The sequence below is a fragment of the Dipodomys spectabilis genome, unplaced genomic scaffold (genome assembly GCF_019054845.1).
Source record: "Dipodomys spectabilis isolate Male_0828 unplaced genomic scaffold, ASM1905484v1 ptg000140l, whole genome shotgun sequence".
NCBI lineage: Eukaryota > Metazoa > Chordata > Mammalia > Rodentia > Heteromyidae > Dipodomys > Dipodomys spectabilis.
In genome coordinates, this window is record NW_024870817.1 from 25,465,920 (window position 1) to 25,487,721 (window position 21,802).

The 21,802-nt window shown below is 37.8% G+C and overlaps 1 protein-coding gene across 2 annotated transcripts in view; it reads left to right on the forward strand.

Moving 5' to 3' along the window:
• Positions 1-21,802, forward strand: part of LOC122117159 (microtubule-associated serine/threonine-protein kinase 4-like) — a 163,840-nt gene that overhangs the window by 78,448 nt on the left and 63,590 nt on the right. For both annotated transcript variants that reach the window (XM_042690814.1, XM_042690813.1), the window contains exons 3-6: positions 5,035-5,104; positions 11,352-11,430; positions 17,841-17,998; positions 20,618-20,693. In XM_042690814.1, coding sequence (XP_042546748.1) covers positions 5,035-5,104; positions 11,352-11,430; positions 17,841-17,998; positions 20,618-20,693 — 383 coding nt within the window. The remainder of the gene's footprint in view (positions 1-5,034; positions 5,105-11,351; positions 11,431-17,840; positions 17,999-20,617; positions 20,694-21,802) is intronic.

The following is a 21,802-nucleotide window of genomic DNA, read 5'->3' on the forward strand; positions in this document are numbered from 1 at the left end:
ATATCTGGAGAGGAGCCAATTTCCGAGACAGGTGTCTAAGTGGAGAAGAGGTCTCTGCCTCTCTTCACATGTCATTTGTTTTGTTCCAGTGGGGTTGATGTAAACTTCTCTGGTGACTCGAACTATTAGTTCACAAAGTTCATTCAGTTTGAGGTTCTTGAATAAGTGTGCCAGTGGCCACTTTATTTGCTGGCATTCATCTTGCAAGGAGGTCCTAGATATGGTTCTGTAAGATCTAGTACTGGAGGTTTTTAAATAGAGGCCATGTGTTGCAAAGGTTTTCCCAGAAGAGCAGTCAGAAACAGCACACGGCTGAGAGCTGAAACATCACAGCTCATTTAAGGGCATCATCAGGTAGTAACAACAAGGATTTAAATGGGGGCTCACTCTTTTTGTTAAATCAAGAGTTTTTAAATGGCTGTGGCCATTAATTCTTGAATTTACTCAGTCCTGATAGAAAATCAGGGCATCAGAAACTATCATTTCATGAACAGCCCCCATTAAAAGCACATTAATAATCTATAATGGGTAAAGCATATGCCTTTAAAAAGCTTTGCAGCTTGATTCTCTGTGGCAAAGACATGGGCCTTCCCCAACCTAATTACAAAGCAATCAAACAATTTAATTAATCTAGAAATCACTTTCTTAACAATAACTGCCTCTGAAATGAGGCTCCCTGTGTAGCGCCATGAGGTAAAGTATGGTTTTGTTATACGGCTTGCTTATTAGCCATTCCTGTGCCCCATGGGGTTCATGGAGTTAATTACCTACCTAATGCTTGACCACTACGGAGCCTTTCGCTAGCAGGTCAGAGCCATCAGCCAAGATATCAGCAGTCTATAAAGTGTCCAAGCACTCAAACTTGCAAGAGCCAGCAAATCCCTGGAGCAGCAGGATTTGAGTTATAAGCAAGAGCTGCACATATGGGCAGAGAATTAACTGGCACCAGTTTTCATTTGAGAGTCTCCCAGGTATTGCTTTGCAGATGGGTGGATGAATTCAGACAGCAGTGCTGTGAGGAGTGAAGGTCATGTATAGGACTCTGGTTTCAGTCCATCTTAGCTCTCTTATCCCAAAGAAGCTTCCTGCACAAGTGCAATAGTCAGGTCCTCATTTCAGAGTTTAAGGATAGAGATGACATGCTTTATAATAGAACTGTTCTAAATTAACAGTATTTTGATCACTGTGTGACCAAACAATGTCTCTAAATCTTCAGAGACCAAGTAGAAATCAATTTTTATTTCAAATAAGAACAAAGACTGCAAAGATTGACTTCCACAGGTCTAATCTGCTAAATCTTGTAATTTCTCCCTGGGGAAAGCTGAATTTTCTGTAACACATGCCACAAAAGTCTACAGGATGCTCATTTGTTTTTTGATTTTTTTTTCCCTCCTCTGTGATCACCACAATCTGACTTGCCTCCCAAGATGCCTGCCATTGGACTAGTCATTCTATTCTTTTAGTTTATCCATGTGGGAGATGTCAATCACTTTTTCTTTGTATTCTTTTTTCATCACTTATTTCTAGCCTATCACTTCTTATACTTGATTCATCCCCCCGAATATTTTTTCTATTGGCCTGGCATGTCCAGATCCAGTTCTTCCTTCTCTAGTGCTAGTCTGGCCACCCATACCAGGTTTACTAATACCCAATTTAAATCTCTGACACCTCTCTCTTGCATTCAAGCAGCTTTTAAGATCAGCCACTAGTTAGTACCAATGACCATAGTCCACAGCTCATTGGCTTTACCAGTCTGAATTTCTTTTAGCCAGAAAGCCTGACTCTTGAATCCTACTACTGTTTGAGTTGTTTTCTGACCCTCTTAGAAGTCCCTTCTATTTCTCCTGATAATCTAAAGCTTGCTGAACTATCCTCAGTTGAACTCTAGCCTACTCCATTCTCCTCATGTTCTCTACAACTTCATGACACTTAAAGAGCCTTAATTACAATATGCATACATATGTGCATCAAATAACAGCATCCCCTTTTATTCCATTGAATCTCATTGTTCATCACATTCTGTCAACTCTGTTGTCAAAACTTCCAAAGATCACCTACAAGATTATATCACCTAGTTGCCATGTTAGTTTATTTAGGTACAGTCTGTGATAATCAAGCGTTTATGGAATTGCCTGATGTGCATCTCAGAAAATGTCTAGTACCTGAGGAACACATGACTGTGGGTGTGTATTGTGTATACTTACATTTCAATCTGACCTTTCAGTTGCACATGAAATGAGGAAAGATCTGGCATCATTAAGATAACTCAGATGGGTTCTTATTGACTTGAGTTTAAGGTGTGAGAATTTATGATTGCTTTTATAGCAGCATAGGGGTAAGCAGAAGAAAATAAGGAAAATATGTATGCAGCTGATATACCTGGAAAGGTAGTCTGAGATGAGAAAGCAAAATCTGAAGAGATGACTAATGGCAACCTTGACTTTTTCTTATTTTTCTTCACTTTATTTATTTATTTGTTTATTTATTTATGTATGTATGTGGGGGGGTGGTGTGGGTGCGCGCACGCGCCTGTATTGGAGCTTTAACTCAGGATCTGGGTGAGTCTCTTAGCTCTTTTTGTTTTAGGTGTTGCTAAAAGCTTGAGCTACAGCTTCACTTCTGGCTTTGTGCTGGCTAACAGGATAAGAATGTCACAGAATTTTCTGCTTGGACTGGCTTCAAATCCAATCCTCAGATCTTAGCCTTTTTCTTTTCTTAAGGACTAGGAATGTGGCTTAGTGGTAGAGTGCTTGCCTAGCATGTATGAAGCCCTAGGTTCTATTCCACGGTACCACATAAATAGAAAATGCCGGAAATAGGGCTGTGGCTCAAGTGGTAGAGTGGTAGCCTTGAGCAAAAGAAGCACTGTTGCTCAAGTGGTAGAGGGCTCGCCTTGTACAAAAGAAGCTCAGGGATAGTACCCAGCCCACGAGTTCAAGCCCCAGGACTGGCAAAAAAAAAAAAAAGAGCAATGTTTAATTAACCTGTCTACACCTCTCTGTCTGCCTATCAAACAAACATACAGGTGGTGGGCCTCAATATTTTATAGAATATTGAGGAGATCACTGGAGATCACTTGTTAAAAAATCTCTAAAATTGAAAGTGATTTTTCAGTTAATTTCTTGTATTGTTTTTTTTTTCTATCCTGTATTGTGAAAATATTCATTTCATTCTCTTATTGTTCTTGGCCATAATATTTAATTCTCAAGATTTAATATTTTCTTTTTAAAAGAACACAAGCAAAGAATTTGGGATCATATTTCCTTCATGGCATTATTTCATTCTGAGTAAAATCAGGTAGCAGGGATTGTTCTCAAAATGTATTGGCCTCAACTAAGCAGTTATTTTATTTTTGATAATTTACAGATAATTTGTATTCTATAGTGTTTGCACAAAGTAAATACTTTTCCCAAGGGGGAAGAAAAACCACAAAATCTTGACAAAGATTTCTGACATAAGCTATTTCCCTTTAGGAAGCAAAACTTTGTAGCCATCTTGAAATTATTGAGGTCTTAAGAAATGTAGAGAGTAAATTACAAGCTACATTATGGATGGGGGAATAAAGGTTATTCAGAGTAGTCAAAATAACTTAATTTAGCAATAGATAAATAGACCAAATGAGTCTTGGATTACTAGATGGCAGAAGCAAAAATCTATTTCTCAGGGGGTCCAAGGAACACCAGATGCAAAGACATGATAAATTTCACTGTGGCAGGGGGAAAATGCTTCTTGAGTCTATCTCCATAAAGAAATGGGCTTCTCAGCATTTCCCCGTTGAACAGCTTTGATTGTGCTGTCTGTCATAAAGTTAACGACTGTCTGTTGAAGGCATCACTATAAAATTTGCAACCTTAAGTTAATTGAAAAATTTCAGTAGTTGTTGCCGGTCCAGAAGTCCTCAAGGACTTAAACTTACCTTTCTTAATGTGATAGTCTGTTCTTTTTGTCCACTGGTAATAAATTGTTTACTTTACAGCCAGGTACTAACTTGTGTGTAAAATCTTGTAAGCCTTATACCTAATTACAATAGTCTCTTTCACGGAAAAGCCAGTGTTGTGGCAACTGGTTTGTTGTTAGGGATCAAATATATCTTTGTAATTTGTTTTCCGTTTTTCATGAACGCACAGGATTTTCTTTGCAGCCTTTCCTCACCTCCATACTGAAACAGGCTTCAGTCCCAAGTGGTCTTCAGACAATTCCTTCAATCTAATTAAGCATGCAGAGGGAAGCAGGGTGGTCTGGAGTGTCCTGAACTTGCCCTCGCCAGCTGCCTGCCAAGCTTTGTCAATGATCAGCAGCAGGTTGAGTGGGCTAATGGAGAAAGTAACAAGCCCCAAAGGAGCTACCCTCCTTCCAGCGAGCAATCAGCTCTCCTCTCTGCCCTGGAAAGACTTGAAGAGACACATGCTGCCCATCTCCTTGTGGCTGTGGCTTTTAGAAGCCGTCTGGCCAGTCACATTCCAGCTGTTTAGGGGCATAGAGATTGTTGAAGAAAATATTGACAAGGGGCGCTCCTGCTGGGCCCTTCTAGCGATGCTAGGATTAATCTGGGATGTGTTAGAAACAGGTCTAGACAGCTGAGTTCTCCCTAGAAGTTTATGACATATCCATCTTTTAAAATGTATTTTTTTTAGCATAGGAGTATTTAAGTTTGACAACTCACACTTCTTACTATAACCATCACCCCTCAAATAGAAGCATGTACCTACCCATCCGGTTTGCACTTGGAGGAGCACAACCAAAGCAAATTGATACTCATTCTTGTGTACAGTGGAACTATTTCAGTGATTAAATATTTGGAGGGCTGTGGTTGGTGATATGGTGGATGTCTGTTCATAAATTTTGTATACTTGGAAATCTGCTGAAACTCAAGACACTCCTGTGCTCCAGATAAAAGTAAAATTTTATTTGAGGAAACAACATTTTACAGAGCTGTAAAGAAACTTATTGCTAAGGAGAAGAAGATTCTGGATATGGATAGTAGTACAAAAACCAAGCTCATGTGACACATTTTTCTCCTCTTTTTCTTTACAGGAAATAGCCCTCAAGATAGCCCAAGAAATTTCTCCCCCAGTGCCTCAGCCCATTTTTCATTTGCACGGAGGTAAGGTTTTCTTATAAGTGGAGTAATGGAGAATCCCATTTCTTTACCTTCTCCCTGTCCCTTCCCTTTCTTGCCTCTGCCTTGTGAGGTCCAACTCATAATCCCTAAGTCTTCTCTGGCTTAAGGGCTTTGCTTGCTTTAACAGTTGAACACCTTGCTTTAACAGTTTAACTAATGACTCTGCCTTATATTAGACTTCTAGGTCCCTTCTTGTCCTTCAGTAGATGATAAGTTTCCAATAAAGGCAGGAAATTACTCTTTCTATATTTTCTCCCATTGTTAATGCATATCTTGTGTGGTGGTGGTGGTCAACAGATTTTACTGAGTTATCTGAGCTTCTCTGATAGAGGCAATAGTCATCTGTATCCTAGTATGTTTTTTGTGTTATTATTGTTTTGATACTCTGTAGAAATGACTTCCTTCTAGAATCTGAGATAGCTCTCTATTTAGGAGCATCAAGCTAACAAATCAGTGATGCCTCTGAGAAAAAGCCATGTGTAGACTATACAATGTATGGTAGGCTATATGATACGTTGCATTTTCTCTTTCTAGCCTACTTACAAATAGCACCAAATTCTATTCATATTGAAGATACACATCTCTACTCTGGGGCATTGAGTCAAGAGGAAGGATTGTTGTTGCTCAGGTGGATCTTATCTCTACCCTTTCTCCTGTAGATTAGCCAAGTTAGAAGAGTAGTATTCAACCATCTTTTTTGGATTCGGCATGTGGAATCAACCTACTTTTTCCATCAGATTTAACCTTCACCCCTCCCATATATACACCTTGTCCTGTCTGCCCAGGACAATCAAAAGCAAAATGTCCCTCGGTCAGGTCTCTGGATATTCAGGATAAATTTGGCTTGTGGTTTGAGTGTCCTAGATATTTGCCAAAATTTCCTTAGAGACCTAACTATTTCCTGAAATGGTCTAGATTGCACTTAATGAAAGTGCATAGGTAGGTTAAGAAATTTATTTTTTCTTAGACACATTACTATCTAGCAAAACTTACAGTGTACCCACTGCTGTTGGTCAGCAGGTGATGTGTTTTATATTATGAAATCTAGAGGGAAGAATGTGTCTGTGGCATTTTCAGAATTCTGTAGAATTAAGATTCCATAATGAGTCCCAAGCCAAAAGGAAATGTTTGTTCTTCTGTTGCTTTAGTCATGTCCCATCCTACGCTCAATGTCTTTCTGTGTCCTACTGTGGGAAGGGTATAGAGTGATTAAGGCAGCTTCTCCATGGAGCTTATTGAGGCCCCCCTTAATCATCCCAGAGTTCTGACTCTTATTCTTTTTAGTTCTTCCCAGTAAGTATTGTAAAGAGAGAGAGAAAACAAAACAAAACAAAAGGATTTCAGAAAGTCTATTTGCCTAGCAGGTATTAAATTTTTAATTGTGCAATGTTCCAAGCAGAAAGATATCTAATAAAATTGATAAATTGCCCTATGTAGTCTTCAAAACATGTCTCCAAAAATGGGAGAAGCACATTGAATTACCTTTAGCAATAAAATAAAATGCAAATCTCATTACAGCTTGCATTAAAATATGACAGAAATCGTAGTCTTTTAATCCTGCCAGATTTTTAAGAATGAAGATACTCTAATAATTAAGTGGGTGATTGAAGGACAGATAAATCTAGTGTCTGTGCAGTAAAAAAAAAAAAATACACCAGCACCCAAGTATGTTAATCTTTGACAAATAAACCATACAGTGTGACAGGAGATTACCACAGGAGACCTCTGGTCCATTTTGCCTGAACTTCCAGCACAAACTCCCTCCACACTCTTCAAGAAGCATTAGTGTATATTAGGACATGAGTGATCATCTTCTTAAAGAAGCAAAAAGAACCCTGTGTTCCTCATGAGAATTCAAATAAGCATTTTCTATTGAACATTCATCTGGGAGTCTTTTTCCCATTTTAGAGCTGCTTTTCATTTGGGAAACATGGTGATTTTATCTCAGGGATTCCATTACCTTCTATTTGCTATGGACTCTTAGACTTAAGAAGTAATGCCAGTTTATTGTTTTATGAATGCAGTCCAATAGAGGACATATGCTCTCTTTTAACTTGCTCTGCATGAAGAGATAAAGGTCAGGCTGATTAGTCTTTCCTGATCATAATTTGCAATATAATAATACTCCCCCAGTAGACACCCCTGTAATATAAAATTCCAATTACAGAATGTATGGTATGATGATTCATATTTGCTTTCCATATTGTCTAATACAGATGCAAGAGTAGAATTAGCAAGTTAATTTTTTAAATGTTGAGTTATAAAAAGGAAAAAAGCATCAATTTTAGAGATTTTTGTCTAGAGGATTATTTTCACACTGGCAATTGTTTTTGTTTGTTTTGTTGTTGTTGCTTTGTGCTGGTATTGGAGCTTGAACCCAGGCCTGGGTGTGGTTCCTGAGCTGTTCAGATCTTAGCACTCCATCACTTGAGCGACAGCTCCACTTCCAACTTTTCATTAGCTAATTGGAGATGAGTCTTACAGACTTTCTAGCCCAGCCTAGCTATGAACCACAGTCCTCAGATCTCACCTTAGTAGCTAGAATTATAGGCATGAGCCACTAGTGCTCTGCCTTTTTACATTGGTAATTATTTTATAACCTGTTTGCTTAAACACCCTTAATCTACAAACTCAAAATTCAGAATACTCTAGTATCTAAAACTCTGTGTGTGTGTGTGTGTGTGTGTGTGTGTGTGTGTGTGTGTGTGTGTACGCGCGCGTGCGCGCACGTGTGTATGCTGGTCCTGAGGCTTGAACTTAGGGTTAAAGCATTCTCCTTTAGCTTTCTCACTCAATACTAATGTTCTACAATTTGAGCCTAACACCTCTACTGGCTTTTTGCTGGTTAATCAGAGACAAGAGTTTGGTGGACTTTTTTTTTTCTTTTCCAAGGCTGGCTTTGAACTTCGAACCTCAGATCTCAGCCTCCTGAGTAACTAGGATTATAGGCATAAGCCACCAGTGTCTGGCTCAAAATCTGAAGCATTTTGAAGTTCATTGACACTTTGGGGTGGCAGGATGAGATTTCAAAATGTTTCTGACTTTGAATTCGAGATACTTACCAAAAAAGTCTGCACAGATATTTCAAAAGACAAGGAATTCCAGAATCTGAGACTCTCAGATCCCAAGAATTTTGGATGACAGATAGTTAACCTGTACTGATTTAGTGTACTTAAGTGTGGATTAACATCTTTCCCTGTGTGGTAAGTTGGAGGTGATAATCTGCTTTTTCCAGAAGTTGTAGAGGTTCACACATGATAAATTACTTTCACCTTCTTTGGAAATCAAGTGTCCTTGAATAAATGCCATAGGTCTTTCTTGGTTGTCTAGCTGTTGTTTATCAGGTTAAATCTCTAGCTATATTTATACACGCAAATTACTCGAGCACATTTGTCTGCTGTGTTAAAGTCCTTAGATATTTGTTGAGCATTTGTGACCAAGGCAACCTCCTACTTAATTTTTTAGAATTCTTTCTGGAGCAGATTTTGTTGCTTGTACTATATTAGAGTTCAGTTTGTTCTAACATCTACTAAAGTACACAATATAAGTATCACCCCAGGTGACCATAACAATTAAGGAAAGAAATCTGCTTCCACATCATATGGTTAAATAGGTTGATAGCAGAGTTTTTCATTCTTTCTTTGTGATATACCTAATTCTGAGTTTTTGTGAATTGAAACCATGGGGTTTTGCTTTGTTGTTGTTGTTTTTTGCCAATATCTTTGTGTCCTCTGTTCCATTCAGATGTTTTTTTCTCCCTGTTTTTTTCACTTAATGTAACATCAAGATTTTTACACACAAGGAAAAGACTTTTTCCAAAAAGCCTGTTGCTTTGGTAAGAATGTGGGCTTGACTTCGTATATCTTTTTGATAGCTACTAAAGAGAAAAGGCAACATTGTTAGTAAGATGCAAATTGCACTTGTGGGATAGCTTTCTTGGAAAAGGGGCATATTCTCTCTTAAAGACTGCATGTAGCATATATAGTAACTTCTGATGTACGGTTGTCATGACAATGAAAATGCAATGGTCCTTTTGCTCCATTTGAGTAAATAGACACAGACAACTTAGGGAACTTTATGAGATGTAAATTATATCTGTTCAATACCTGTACAGAATACTGGCACATTTTTGTTCAAACATCTTTCTAGTTGTATGTTTTCTGGACTATGCAAATATAATTTATGCTTCAGAGCTAGTAAGATTGTATCTCCTCTTGGAATTGTTCATCCATCTGAAATATGTTCATTGATACCTGAGGGAAAGGAGAGAGTTAATGAATCACAAAACAAAATTATGGTAGGGGATATTGTGTCCCTTACTGTTTCCAGAAACTAGTTTCTGATAATTGCTATTAAATAGACTGAATTCTTTTAAAATCATATCCTTTTCTAAATTGGGATTTAAAATATAAAATACAGATATAGATTTTTAAGACTTTAATAAATAGTTAAATAAAATAGAATCAATCTGTGTCCATTTAATTGATAGTTGGGTATCTATAAGCATATTATAATTATTTTCTTTTAAAGTATTTAATATTTTCAATTGTTTAACAGTGTTTTTTAAACAACATAGAACTTAATTGTCCTAGTTTCTTTACTTTGGTATATCTGAAAACATCTTATTTTGCTTCTTCTTCTTTTTCTTTTTTTTTCTTGTTTTTTTCTTACCATATTTGATTCAATTGTACTCCAATCATGGTCACAGAAATGACAGGTAACTTTTATTAAAATCTTAACATTGTAGTAGTTCCATGATTTGTCCACTTGATTTTCTCCATTTTGTCTTTGTAGACCATTCGCATTTAGTGGAGTAACACCCATGGTAGCCTATGGTAATATTTTTTCCTTGCACATCAGGCTAAATTGTCAGTTTTTTACATCAACATCAAATTGTGTTTTCTCCAGTTCGTGTTCAGTGTTGTAGAATTCCTTGATTTCAACTTACTGTGAATGTGATTTTGGTAGTTTGTCTATTCCTGTCTCCTACTTTGTAAATTAATATAGTCATGAATTATAGAAAGTTGATGAATGGTAGTGCATCTAGGAACACAATACTACCCCTCAGATGTTTTCTCTATCTTTCCCCTTGGCAGATTTGCATGTGTTTGCTTTCATGACACTTTGTGATTTTTAAGACATAGTCTGGGATGCCAGCAATTCCAGAAAATTTCCTTTTTGGTTTCTACTTGCCTTAGATGAAGCAGTATTGCTTCTACTATGAAATTAACCCATCTTAGACCCATGTAATGACCCTGATTCATAACCAGAGTCCAATTCAGAAATCACTATGCTAACACTATTGAGGACAAAAGCAATTCTATTTAAGACTCCTGACAGCCTTCCCTCTAAGACTAGAACAGACGGCTTTACCCCTTGTGTTTGCATCTGTTATTTGTGGATACTTTTTCCTTCTGCCCTTATGGTCATTGCCTAGAAGTGGGCTGCAGACTCTAAAATTCTGCAGGTGATCTTTGCTCCAACACTTTATGAAGGAAGCCAGGTCATGTCAGAAGCAATAACTCTTCAGAGAGTCTGAGCTCAAAGACAGTCACTTTTTTAGTTCTACTTGCCACTTAAAAACTTGAACCAGGAAGTGGTGCTGTGGCTCAAGAGGTAGAGCACTAGCCTTGAGCTGAAGAACTGAGGGACAGTGCCCAGGCCCAGAGTTCAAGCCCCAGGACTGACAAAAAAAAAAAAAAAAAAAACAACTTCAACCATCTACAAGCCATGAGCTTCCTTCTGGGACTGCTCCCTTGAAAACACAAAGTGCAAAGAGTTTAGGACACTGAAGTTTTTCATCAGTCCTGACTTCCCATAGGCTCTCACACTATGCTGGAATTAAGGCCCTGGTAAAGATTTTTGGTTCTGGTTATCAGTTCCTAGTTGAGAGTGTTTTCCCTTCCTCCCTTCTGTTTGTATGCTTTTGAATCTGCTGAGTCTGACCATTGTAATTATCCCTGGTATTCATTTTGTCAAATTGTATTAGTGAGAGATCAATACTATGGATCAAACCATTCACTTTCCTCTTGTTTGGGTGTATTGATTCAGTTTAAATAAAAGTCAACCTGCTGTATAATGTTTGTTTACCCTGACCCTGGCTGAGCATTTCCACAACCTCACAGATGATGTTTGTGTCATTTGTTCGACTAAAACTACTCCTTTTCTCTTGAGTTCCCTTGTGACAGTACTCCAGAGTTGACCTAAACTATGTTCCCTTTCTCAACAGGACTGATGGACGCCGCTGGTCGTTGGCTTCCCTACCCTCCTCTGGTTATGGGACAAACACACCCAGCTCTACTGTCTCTGTAAGTACTAGATCCTTTTCTCTCCCTCCCATCTACCCTCTATGTAGGCAGTGCTTCCTCTGGGTGTTTCCTGGTGGGAAGAAGATAAATTCTACATGTCTGCCACTCTGAATATGTTACTTGTCAAATGATGGCCTAACAAACATGAAAAGGGCTTAGTATTCCTGTAAGCTTCTAAATTGTGACACATAAACTGTATAAGGCCCAAGAGGTTTAGAGACAACTGGAAGCTTTTGTTTTAATACCAATTTTTATTGTAGTTTGTGAGGAAAACACAATCTGGTTTTCTTGCTTTAGTTTCATGTTGGGGATATTAATACTGAAAATGCCATTAAACTTTACTAGACTTGACCTTGTTTTGTGTGGTTTAGAAGTTTGTTTTGTTTCCTCTCTCTTTCAAAGAACACAAGAAAACCAAACCCCCCAAAAATGACAAGACTTCTAGCTTGCCATTTTAAAGAGAGTCACAGATTACTTAGTAAAAGGTTCATATAAATAGAGACAAGATTGAATCATGGAAATAGAATAGAGGGAAAAGACTCTTGCCCCTAAACACTATTTCAATAAGAGGCCTAGGTATTTCTGAACAGACTTCAGTAGATTAAGTAGAAGCAGTCTTAGTTGAAGTTAGTGTAGCTTTGTGGATTGTCTGTATCCATAAGGCCTTAGAAACCAAATAGTCGTTTAGAAAGACCCAGGAGGCTGAAGGTGTTCACTAAATATATAATGTGATGGCTTGGATGTTCTTGTGTGAGCCACGAATGTGGACTATGTGTATAGTCTTTTTAATTCATTTCCTCCCTCTTAATGTTAAAATGTGTGGCTGATTAGGAATATCCATCTGTTGTGCTTTCCACAGCCTGCAGTACTATGCTAAGCACAGAGACTCATTCACTGGATAATCCTGGAGTTGACAAGAAACAACAGCTCAGTAGATAACCCATAACTGTATCACTAGAACCTTCAATTATCTGTTCCTAGGATCCCAACTATAATTTGACATGGGTTTTCTGGAGCACCTCTAAACCAAGTTGTTAAAATCTTCTTTTAGAGTTTTACTGAAGTGAGGTCATTTTTCCTGTCCATTATTCCGTTTTGTTGTGGATGTGAATTTATTGTTCATTTGGACCATTTTGAGAAAATTTCTAAGAGTCCTAAGTAGTTTGGGTGGCACATCAACCTCACATCAATAAAAATCCTGGATGGGACCCATGGATAAAATTGTCACTAACTAATAGTGAGGTCATCTTTGGCTGTTATGGCAGCCGTCAGTGGTTACTGGTCCACATTTCAGATGTTGAAAATGTGGGAAACCACAATGTGAAAATGAATGCTGAAACCGATTAACCAAAGGAGAAAGAAGAGTAATTCATAAAGTTTTAAGTACTGTCCTTCCCCAGACCCTTGGTATCTTTAATTAGCACCAAGCTCTGATTAGCAGAGTGATTGTCCTTATGGATTTTACATACATATTTTCATTTAATCCCCTCCCAAAAGAATTCATGTCTCCTAATGTCAAATTATTTTATTCCCTTTATAACACTTTGCATTCTACCCAGTTAGGCTTTATGATAGCTTGATGCAGAAATCTCCCATTTATTAAGAAAAGTAAGAGAGAGCATAATATCTCTGTGTGTTTTTATCACATATCATCTTTAATGAGAATTAAAAAAGAACAAGTACATAAAATCTGACTCTGTTGGTTTTAAATGGTTTTTAAACTAGTGCTTTTACAAGTACTTATTATAAAGTGTTCCAAATTGTACTTCCAGCCAAAACAAACAAACAACCAGAAACAGCTATTTAGTCTGTGATGGTAGGTACTACTACTTCTGCTATCTTTTCTCCATATTAATGTTGATAAAAGTGACCAGTTCACAATAAAAAAATCAGAAAAAAAGTGACCAGTGAAAACTAGAAATGCTATTTCTCTCATTCCCCACTTTCTTTGTGTCCTGTTCCTTTAAATAGTGCTGCAATATTTTCACAAAACTACTTAGTTACAGTTTTTTCTTGCCTAAATAAAATCTGAATTACTTTTAGGATTATCATTAAGCATTAGTTAGTTAGCCAAACAAAATATAGTTTAGCTGTTTTTTCCCAAGGAAAATATAGAACCTATCCAGATGAAATTATCAGTACACTGAAAACAGAGTTTAAATTTTACAGATAGTTCTTTTACAAGCTGAACTCTAAAACTGTTTACACAGAAATGGAAATATTATTATTTCTTTAACCAATGGATATTACAGGAATTGCTAAACAGCTCAGTGTTTAAAATGCTGCATTTTGACATTGGAAAGATATGTTCACATGAAATTAATCAGTCTTCATAGAGAATATTTAGTACCACAACTTCTTTTTAGTGTCCAATGTTAGTTAAAATTAATTTGTGGGACCTCTCCAAGATGATATTCAGATCATAATTTTAAATTATGAAATAAGTAATATGGAATCATTTGCAGCAGTAAGGAAAAGACATCCCATCAGATAAATTATTTTTCTGCTGAGGGACAGAATAAAAATGTGAATATATATACTGATAAATATGAGGTATGACTATTAAATTATATTACTTTTAGGAAACAACAAGGAGAAATTCATGCATCCATGACCATTATCCTTTGCAAAGTGGTCATCTGGAGAGGCTAAATGATTATTTGCAAGATAGTATAACTCAGAAAATGTACTTAGAACTCTAACTGCCTTGAGAATTACTAGCAGGATAGTTTGTATTGTATAAATCTTCCATTCTTTGAAAGTGGATTTGATTTATGGTTACTTCAAAAATCCTTTGCAAACTAGTTAGGTAATGAGGCTCACTGGCATTCCATTTGGAAAATATGAAGTAATAAGACTTAGTTGATTGGAAAACTCCCAGACTAATTCTTGAGACTCTTCTAAACATTTCAAGGATGCTTTATTTTACTTGTGGGTGTACAGTTATATTTTATTTCTCTATTTCATCTTGTATTTGTTTATAAACATATAAACAAATCTTTCTTCTCTGGTGCACATCAAAATGTACATAAATTAGAATGAGAATGCTAAATTTTTTTATAAACATAATTTAAACTCTACTAATAACAGAAGAGAATGATCATGACTGGTGGTCACACATGACAATCAGGTGAGGGAATAGGGTCTACCCTTGCTCTATCCTCCGGCATTTTACTCCAAGGATGCTTATTGGGGCACCTCCTCAATAAGTATGTCAGGGCCAGGTATGGTTCATGCCTATATTTCCAGCTACTAGGGAGGCTGAGACAAGATGACTACTGAGTTCAGATGGTCACCCTGGCAAGAGAGAAAGAGAGAGAGAGAGAGAAAGCTTTTAGAGACAACACTTGCATCCCACTGACATCCTGGCAGCTGTCTTTGCTGGTTTTGCAAGTTCTTCACTGAATCCTTACTCTCTGCTGAAACTGATCCTGTATATGTATTAAAAACATGACCTACTTTCTGGAGGCACTTTACTGTTTTAAGACATCCCCAGCTCATCTTGCTGGCCTGCAGCTGTCCCCAGTGTCTTGGGCACATCCTAGAATTACTTGTTTAACTCTGTTCCAATTTATACCTGGTTGGGATATACTTTCTCTGTCTCTGTCTCTGTCTGTCTTTCTGTCTGTCTGTCTGTCTCTCTTTCTCTCTCTTTCTCTCCAGAAAAGCTCCTGGACTCCTAGACTCTGCTGTCACAGTTAGCACACTCCCCCCACCCACCCCGCACCCCCCATTCACTCAGGTTATCACATTCCCTATCCCCTAACCAAGGCCAAGTTCCTCATGGAGCTGCCCAGTAAGTACATGTGATACCATCTCATTTTCCTTAGATTCATCAGATGTTAACCTTTTTTGTCATATATGCTACAACTATGTTGAAAAACCAGATTTCTATTTTATTTAATAAAATGATTCGCTGGGTTCCAGCAGCTCACACTGTAATCCTAGCAACTCAGGATATTTGAGGATCACAATTCAAAGCCAACCCAAGGAGAAAAGTCTGAGAGACCCTTATCTCCAGCTAACTAGCCAAGAACCAGAAGTGGAGCTTTGACTAAAGTAGTAGAGTGTCAACTTTGAGGGAAAAAGTTAAAGACACACCTAGTCCCCTGAGGTCAAGCCCTAGTACTTGCATGCTAGATAGGTAGGTCGGTCGGTAGATAGGTAGATAGACAGACAGACAAGTAGATAGATGATAGAAAGACAGATGGATAGATAGAATGTTAAAAAATACCATCAAAACCCCTTTGTCCCTACCTACTCAAAGGACCTCTCTCTGAGGTTGGTTGGTATCTTTCCTATACGGGTTTCTTACCTGTCCATACTGACTTCTGAAACTCTTGAGGCTGGTATGTTTTAGAATTAATTTTTATTTTTAGAAAGGTAACATGATCTCTGTAATTATACATAACAGCCCAGCAGCAACTCCAATACATTAATGTTTCTACAGCAACCTGAATCAACATTCACACTTAGTGAATTGAGTACATATTTTAAATATCTTCCCATTGGCTCAGTTGCTGTCAACTTACAAACTTCTTGGTTTGTGGGTTTTTAAATCTTGGATACAAGAATGTAGACATAGATTTACCTGAGGAATACATGTATAGACTTTTTAGGATGTTGGTAGAACCCAGAGCTAGGTGTGTGTTAGACAAGTACTTGGCCATTCATCTTCTCCCCAGCTCTCCACGTACAGCCTTATGTTTTTTGTTTGTTTGTTTGATGTTTATTTTCCTCACCTTTGCTGTTATCGCCACTGCTTCTCTACCACTTGGAAGACTGATCTCACTATTCCTTTCCTGAGTTCTTGAACTCATTTTTGTGGGTTTTACTTTATAGTGAAAGTATGTAAGGCTGTGCCTTATTGTATCACAAGTCCTTTTCGCTATGTTCTCATTTTTATGGTTTATAAAATCATCTAATTACATTATAAAAATCCCTCTTTGTCTCAGCATTAGTTAGGCGTTTTGTAATTTCAATGTATAAGGATTATTTTTAACTTCTAGTCATTAATTTATAGTTTTTATAGTACTGCAGAGCTTCAGTGTTTATGAAGGGTATGTTTTAGTAATGACAGTAGTCTTTCAATAAAAAAATCTACTAGAACTGATACTGTTGCATGAGTGAGATCTTTCAACCTATGCTAATTCTAGCCATGTTTCCACTTACTCAAAAATTTCTTGTTCTCTTTTATGAAAATTACATACAGAGTTTACTTGTCATTAAGACAGCACCAGTAACTCACACCTATAACCCTCGCAACATAGCAAGCTAGGACCTTCCTCATTTTAAAGTCAACCAGGGCAAAAAAAAAAAAAAACATCTGCCTCTAACTAAGTAGCAGAAATTGGACTAGGGGCCTAACTGAAATGGTAGATGACAGCTAGGAGTCTGAAAGCTGACCAACGGCAAGGCTTTGAGTTCAAGCCCAAGTACTGACAAAAGAAAAAGACCCGACTCCAGTTTCTCTATTTGCAGTTCTTTATCTTTGATTGATTAAAAGTAGTCAGTTTTAGCTATTTACTTTCCAACATTACCATTTTCCAAATTTGAGCGATGATCTAAAGAAACAACCCACCAAGTCTGTACACAATGAACAAAAAACTCTCCATCGGTAGTGAAACTGTTGTTTCTTGAAGACTTTTTATTTTATTTTATGATAGTCTTGGCACAAAAAGAGGAAGAAAAAAATTCAGATTGCTGAGAAAGCCTACTGGTGAAGGTTGGATTGAGGGAAGTTTTATGTAAGGACAACATGCATTATTAAGGGATTTCTCGTGATCTTATATACTTTTGACTTTTGAGATAAGATCAGTGCCATGTAGCTACGGCTAGCTTGGAAATCCATATGTAATCTAGGCTAGCCTCAAAGTCACAATCCTCCTGCTTCAGCCTCCTGAATGTACATATTTTAAATATCTTCCCATTGGCGCACTTAGTGCTTTATTATTTTATTTTTGCCTTATCCCATATAATTTGTTATTTATCTGAAAAATGACAGGGTTTGCTTATAAGCAACAGTATATGCAAGAAATAATCCGTAATGCAAATCTCACTTCAAGGGTCACTTTCTTGCTTTGGCTTTGACTGTCTCCTACCCATTTTCTGAGCCTAGGTTTTATCCACAGAGGAAACTATCTTTGGGGAAATTATCTTTGGAAATAAATTAGAGAAGATAGAGAAAGCCATTAGCCTTTCAGAGAGCATCAGATATTCGTTTAGACTCTAGTAACTATTATATAGTTATTATAGTGTATATTATTATGTACTGATATTATATATTATTATTATATAGAAAGAAAGTGATAAAATGTTTTTGTCTCCCAAGGTTAGCACTTTGGTCTTATATTTGTTTTCAGAATTTCTCTTGGACATAGTCTTAAAAACTTTGTTTTGGTTTGTTTCAGTCATCCTGTTCTTCTCAGGAGAAGTTGCATCAGTTGCCATACCAACCAACACCAGATGAATTACACTTCTTGTCAAAACATTTTTGTACCACAGAAAGCATTGCCACTGAGAACAGATGCAGAAACACGCCGATGCGTCCCCGTTCCCGAAGTCTCAGGTGTGTGGCCCTCTCCCAAACTGTGATTTATTGTGTTATCTGTTTGAGCTATTGGCAGTAAAAAAAAAAAAAATCTTTCATCCTTTAATTCATATATGTGTTAGTTGATTTGTGAACAGACGTAAATATAGTATGACTTTTTTTCCCTGTCTACAGATGAAATTGGTAATTACTGTTGAAAGGCATGGTATTGTTTCTTTAAGTTTTCACAGTTTGCTAATTGCTGCAATAGCAGTAATCATGTTAGCCTTAGGGTACTACCTATGAAAACTTCTAGCCATTGGAAATCTCAAGGCCATCTTATTATGATGCAAGAACAGTTAAGTATTTATATGAAGAGAAAAGAGCTTACTTGGAAAGAATAGCAAAAACAGGAAGATATTTTCCTGGATTCCATATTATAAAGGCCCATCCTAATATTTTTTCCATACTATCTTCCCATCATACATCCTACATTTTCCCAGATTATGAACACATTTATAGGAGTTGTGTCTCCTGAATTGTGTGGTTGTCAGATTTAGTCCTCTTGATGTTGGAGTAGAGCCAGTTTCTTCTTTGCTTTTTCATTTGCTTTTTTGTGCCATTCTTAGAGCTTGAACTCAGGGCCTTGGCACTCATGCTCTACCACTTGAGCTACAGCTCCACTTCTGGCTTTTTGATGGCTAATTGGAGATAAGTCTCATGGAGTTTCTTGCCTGGACTGGCTTCAAACCATGATCCTCAGATCTCAGCCTCCTGAGTAGCTAGGAGGATAGGTGTGAGCCACTGGCACCTGGCTGCTAGTTTCATTTTGACTTTGTTTCAAATAATGTGTACCAAACTCTGTTTCTTCAAGAAGTAAACTCTGAAATAGTATTTCCTCTTCAGTATGTTTATTGGGGATTACCAACTATGTAAGAGAAGGAAGCAAGTAGGAGTGGGAGAATCAAACTGCCATTTAGGGCCTACTGCCTTGGGCACTTCTGTGGGTTGTTGAACCTTTGGGCCAAATGGAGCTTCCTTTCTTTATACCCTGCTTCCGGTTCCTCAGTTCCTGAGTTTGTTGTTAGAATACCTTGGAAAGGTCATGGGTGAAGTGATTTTTTAGATGAGATTTTCTGGAAGAGACTCAGATGGCACATGAATTTCAGGGTTTTTGCTAACAGCATCCCTAGGAGCCAGTCAATAGGTCCTGCTTAAATGAGTGGATACAGAGTAGTGCATCTCCTTGACCAATGACAATTTGAGTTTTTTTTTCTTACCACAGTTTGAACTCAGGATCTCACACTTACCCAACTTTGCTACTCAGCTGGTGCTCTAGCAGCTGAGTAGAGCATGTCTCTAGCATGGTTTTTACTGGCTATATTGGAGATAGAATCTACAAAGTTTTCTGACATTGAATCATGACCATGCAGTTCTCAGTCTACCAAGTAGCTAGGATTACAAGCTTGAGGCACCAACTCCCGGCTCCATAGGATTCTATATTAGTAATATGTGTTGCTTTACTGAGGTTTTATCATTTAAAAAATAGCTTGTTAGGTGAATTTTGAAGTTTACACAAAAGAGTTTTCTCTTTATAGCTTTCTTCATGTAATATTGTAATACTGAATTTATCCGTACCAGAGGATGGTAGAATATGTTAGATTCCTGTGATACTCAGAATTAAAAACCAGTATTTCTAGTTCATCTAGAGGTTCTTTGGTGACTAGATGAGTACCATTACAGAAAAAAATTTGTTGGTTGTGCGGCCTGAACTCTGGGCCTGGGCGCTGTCCCTCAGCTCTTCAGCTCAAGGCTAGTGCTCTACCACTTGAGCCACAGCACTACTTCCAGCTTTTTCTGTTTATGTGGTGCTGAGGAATCAAACCCAAGACCTCATGTGTGCAAGGCAAGCACTCTACCACTGAGCCACCTTCTCAGCTTAAAAATTCTTAAAAATTTCTTTAAAATTCTTTTAAGAAATTCCTGGGGTGTCTAGTGTAAGTTGTATATATCTAGCAATGTAACCTCCTTAAAACGGTAGAACCGCATTGCATCACGCAAGACACAAACTGACTACTGAAATAAAAGAACAAAAACCACACAACAGTTGTATACCTGTGTTTCTTTGTGTGTGTCTACCTCAGCATCCCAAATAAATGTTTGCTAGTCTAGAAAATGGATTTCACTTCAACACCTGTGCCATGGAAGTCTCTCCGCCCTTTCTAGCAGCATGTGGCAGAGCGCAGGTGTATGATAAAAGTGTGAAATTACACTGTTAAATGTATCTTTGAGGTTGCTGTGTGTGGCCGCTCTGTTTGGTGTTATACTGCAATTCATTAGTTGGTTTCCAGAACTACAAAGACTCACGCCACATGCAGAATACAATCTCAATGTAAGGCTGGTTCCTGAACTAATATTATAATTATTCTATGGCACTTTACTTCTTGGGTTTGCTTCCTGAAGAGTTTTCAGTGTATTTCTGTATTTGCAGGTCTGTGTGTGGACATGAGCACTAATGACTGATTTTGTAGTTTATTACCTAATACGGCATACTTTTCCTCTGAAGGTTGCATAGTGCGTTGGATGTAATGGACTGTTTATAAATAAAAAGCTTATTTTCATTTCATGCTGTGAAAGGGTAATTTGCTTTGCTTGCAGCCCTGGACGTTCCCCTGCCTGCTGTGACCATGAAATAATTATGATGAACCATGTCTACAAAGAAAGGTTCCCAAAGGTAATGAATTGAATTGATGGTGCCTGGCACCTAAATGAACAGGCAATGTAGGTTCAGCATCCTTAAGGTAAAGGTGTTATTGTTATAAGAAGGAAGGATCCAGCCTCCAGTAATGTCTTATATGTCTTTTCTTGGGAAAAGAAAACAACTAAGGAAATAGGAAGCTACCAACCACTGAGAACTCTGTTGAATTGGCCTTGAAGCCAGTGCTGTTAGTATATGCAACGAACTTGGCAGACCTGGGGTTGGTGAGACAGGGAGGGTCTGTTCTCAAAGGCTTTATGCTGTGTGTGTGTGTGTGTGTGTGTGTGTGTGTGTGTGTGTGTGTGTGTGTGTGTGTGTACGTACTTCTTGTACTCATGTTCTGGAACTACTGCAAGATTGCCAAGTAGAGGATCTTTTTCTTCTTAGAAAGCCATAGATTGCTGCATCTACAAACCATTTTTCTTATTTTTTTTCTTTTTTAAATTTCTGCTGGTACTGGGGCTAGAACTCAGGACCTGTATGCTGTCCCTGAGCTTCTTTTGCTCAAGGCTAGCATCCTATCACTTGAGTCTCTGCTCCAGTTCCAGCATTTTTGACAGCTAATTGAAGATTAGAGTCTCATGAACTTTCCTACCCAGGCTGGCTTTGAACTGAAATCCTCAGATCTCAGCCTCCTGAGTAGCTAGGATTATAGGCATGAGCTCACTTTTCTTTTGAAACCTCATTTGCCCTTTCCTCATGTCTTCAGTCATTACACATGGTAAGCCAATTGCTAGAGAGGGGACAATTGTAATGTTACCAGTAGACTGGTAAAAGGAATTTGAATTGAGGCAGAATGCTATTTGGCTGATGCCAAACCCTCTGGCAGCAATAACCAGCTCTCCCATAGTCCCTACCACCTTACCTCTGTCCACATCTTTTTCCTCAAAGTGTTTCTGCACATTAGGTAGAAGACAACCTGTCTTTGTCAGTCTTAATCCTCACCCACTGCCGTTGTTGCCTTAGGCAAGAACAAAGGGAAATCTCCATTTTCATAAATCAGGGGTAGAGGACTTATTATTTGTAATGAACCCAACATTGATTGTTTTCACTATTTATCACATGCCACCTGCTCACCAGGGAAA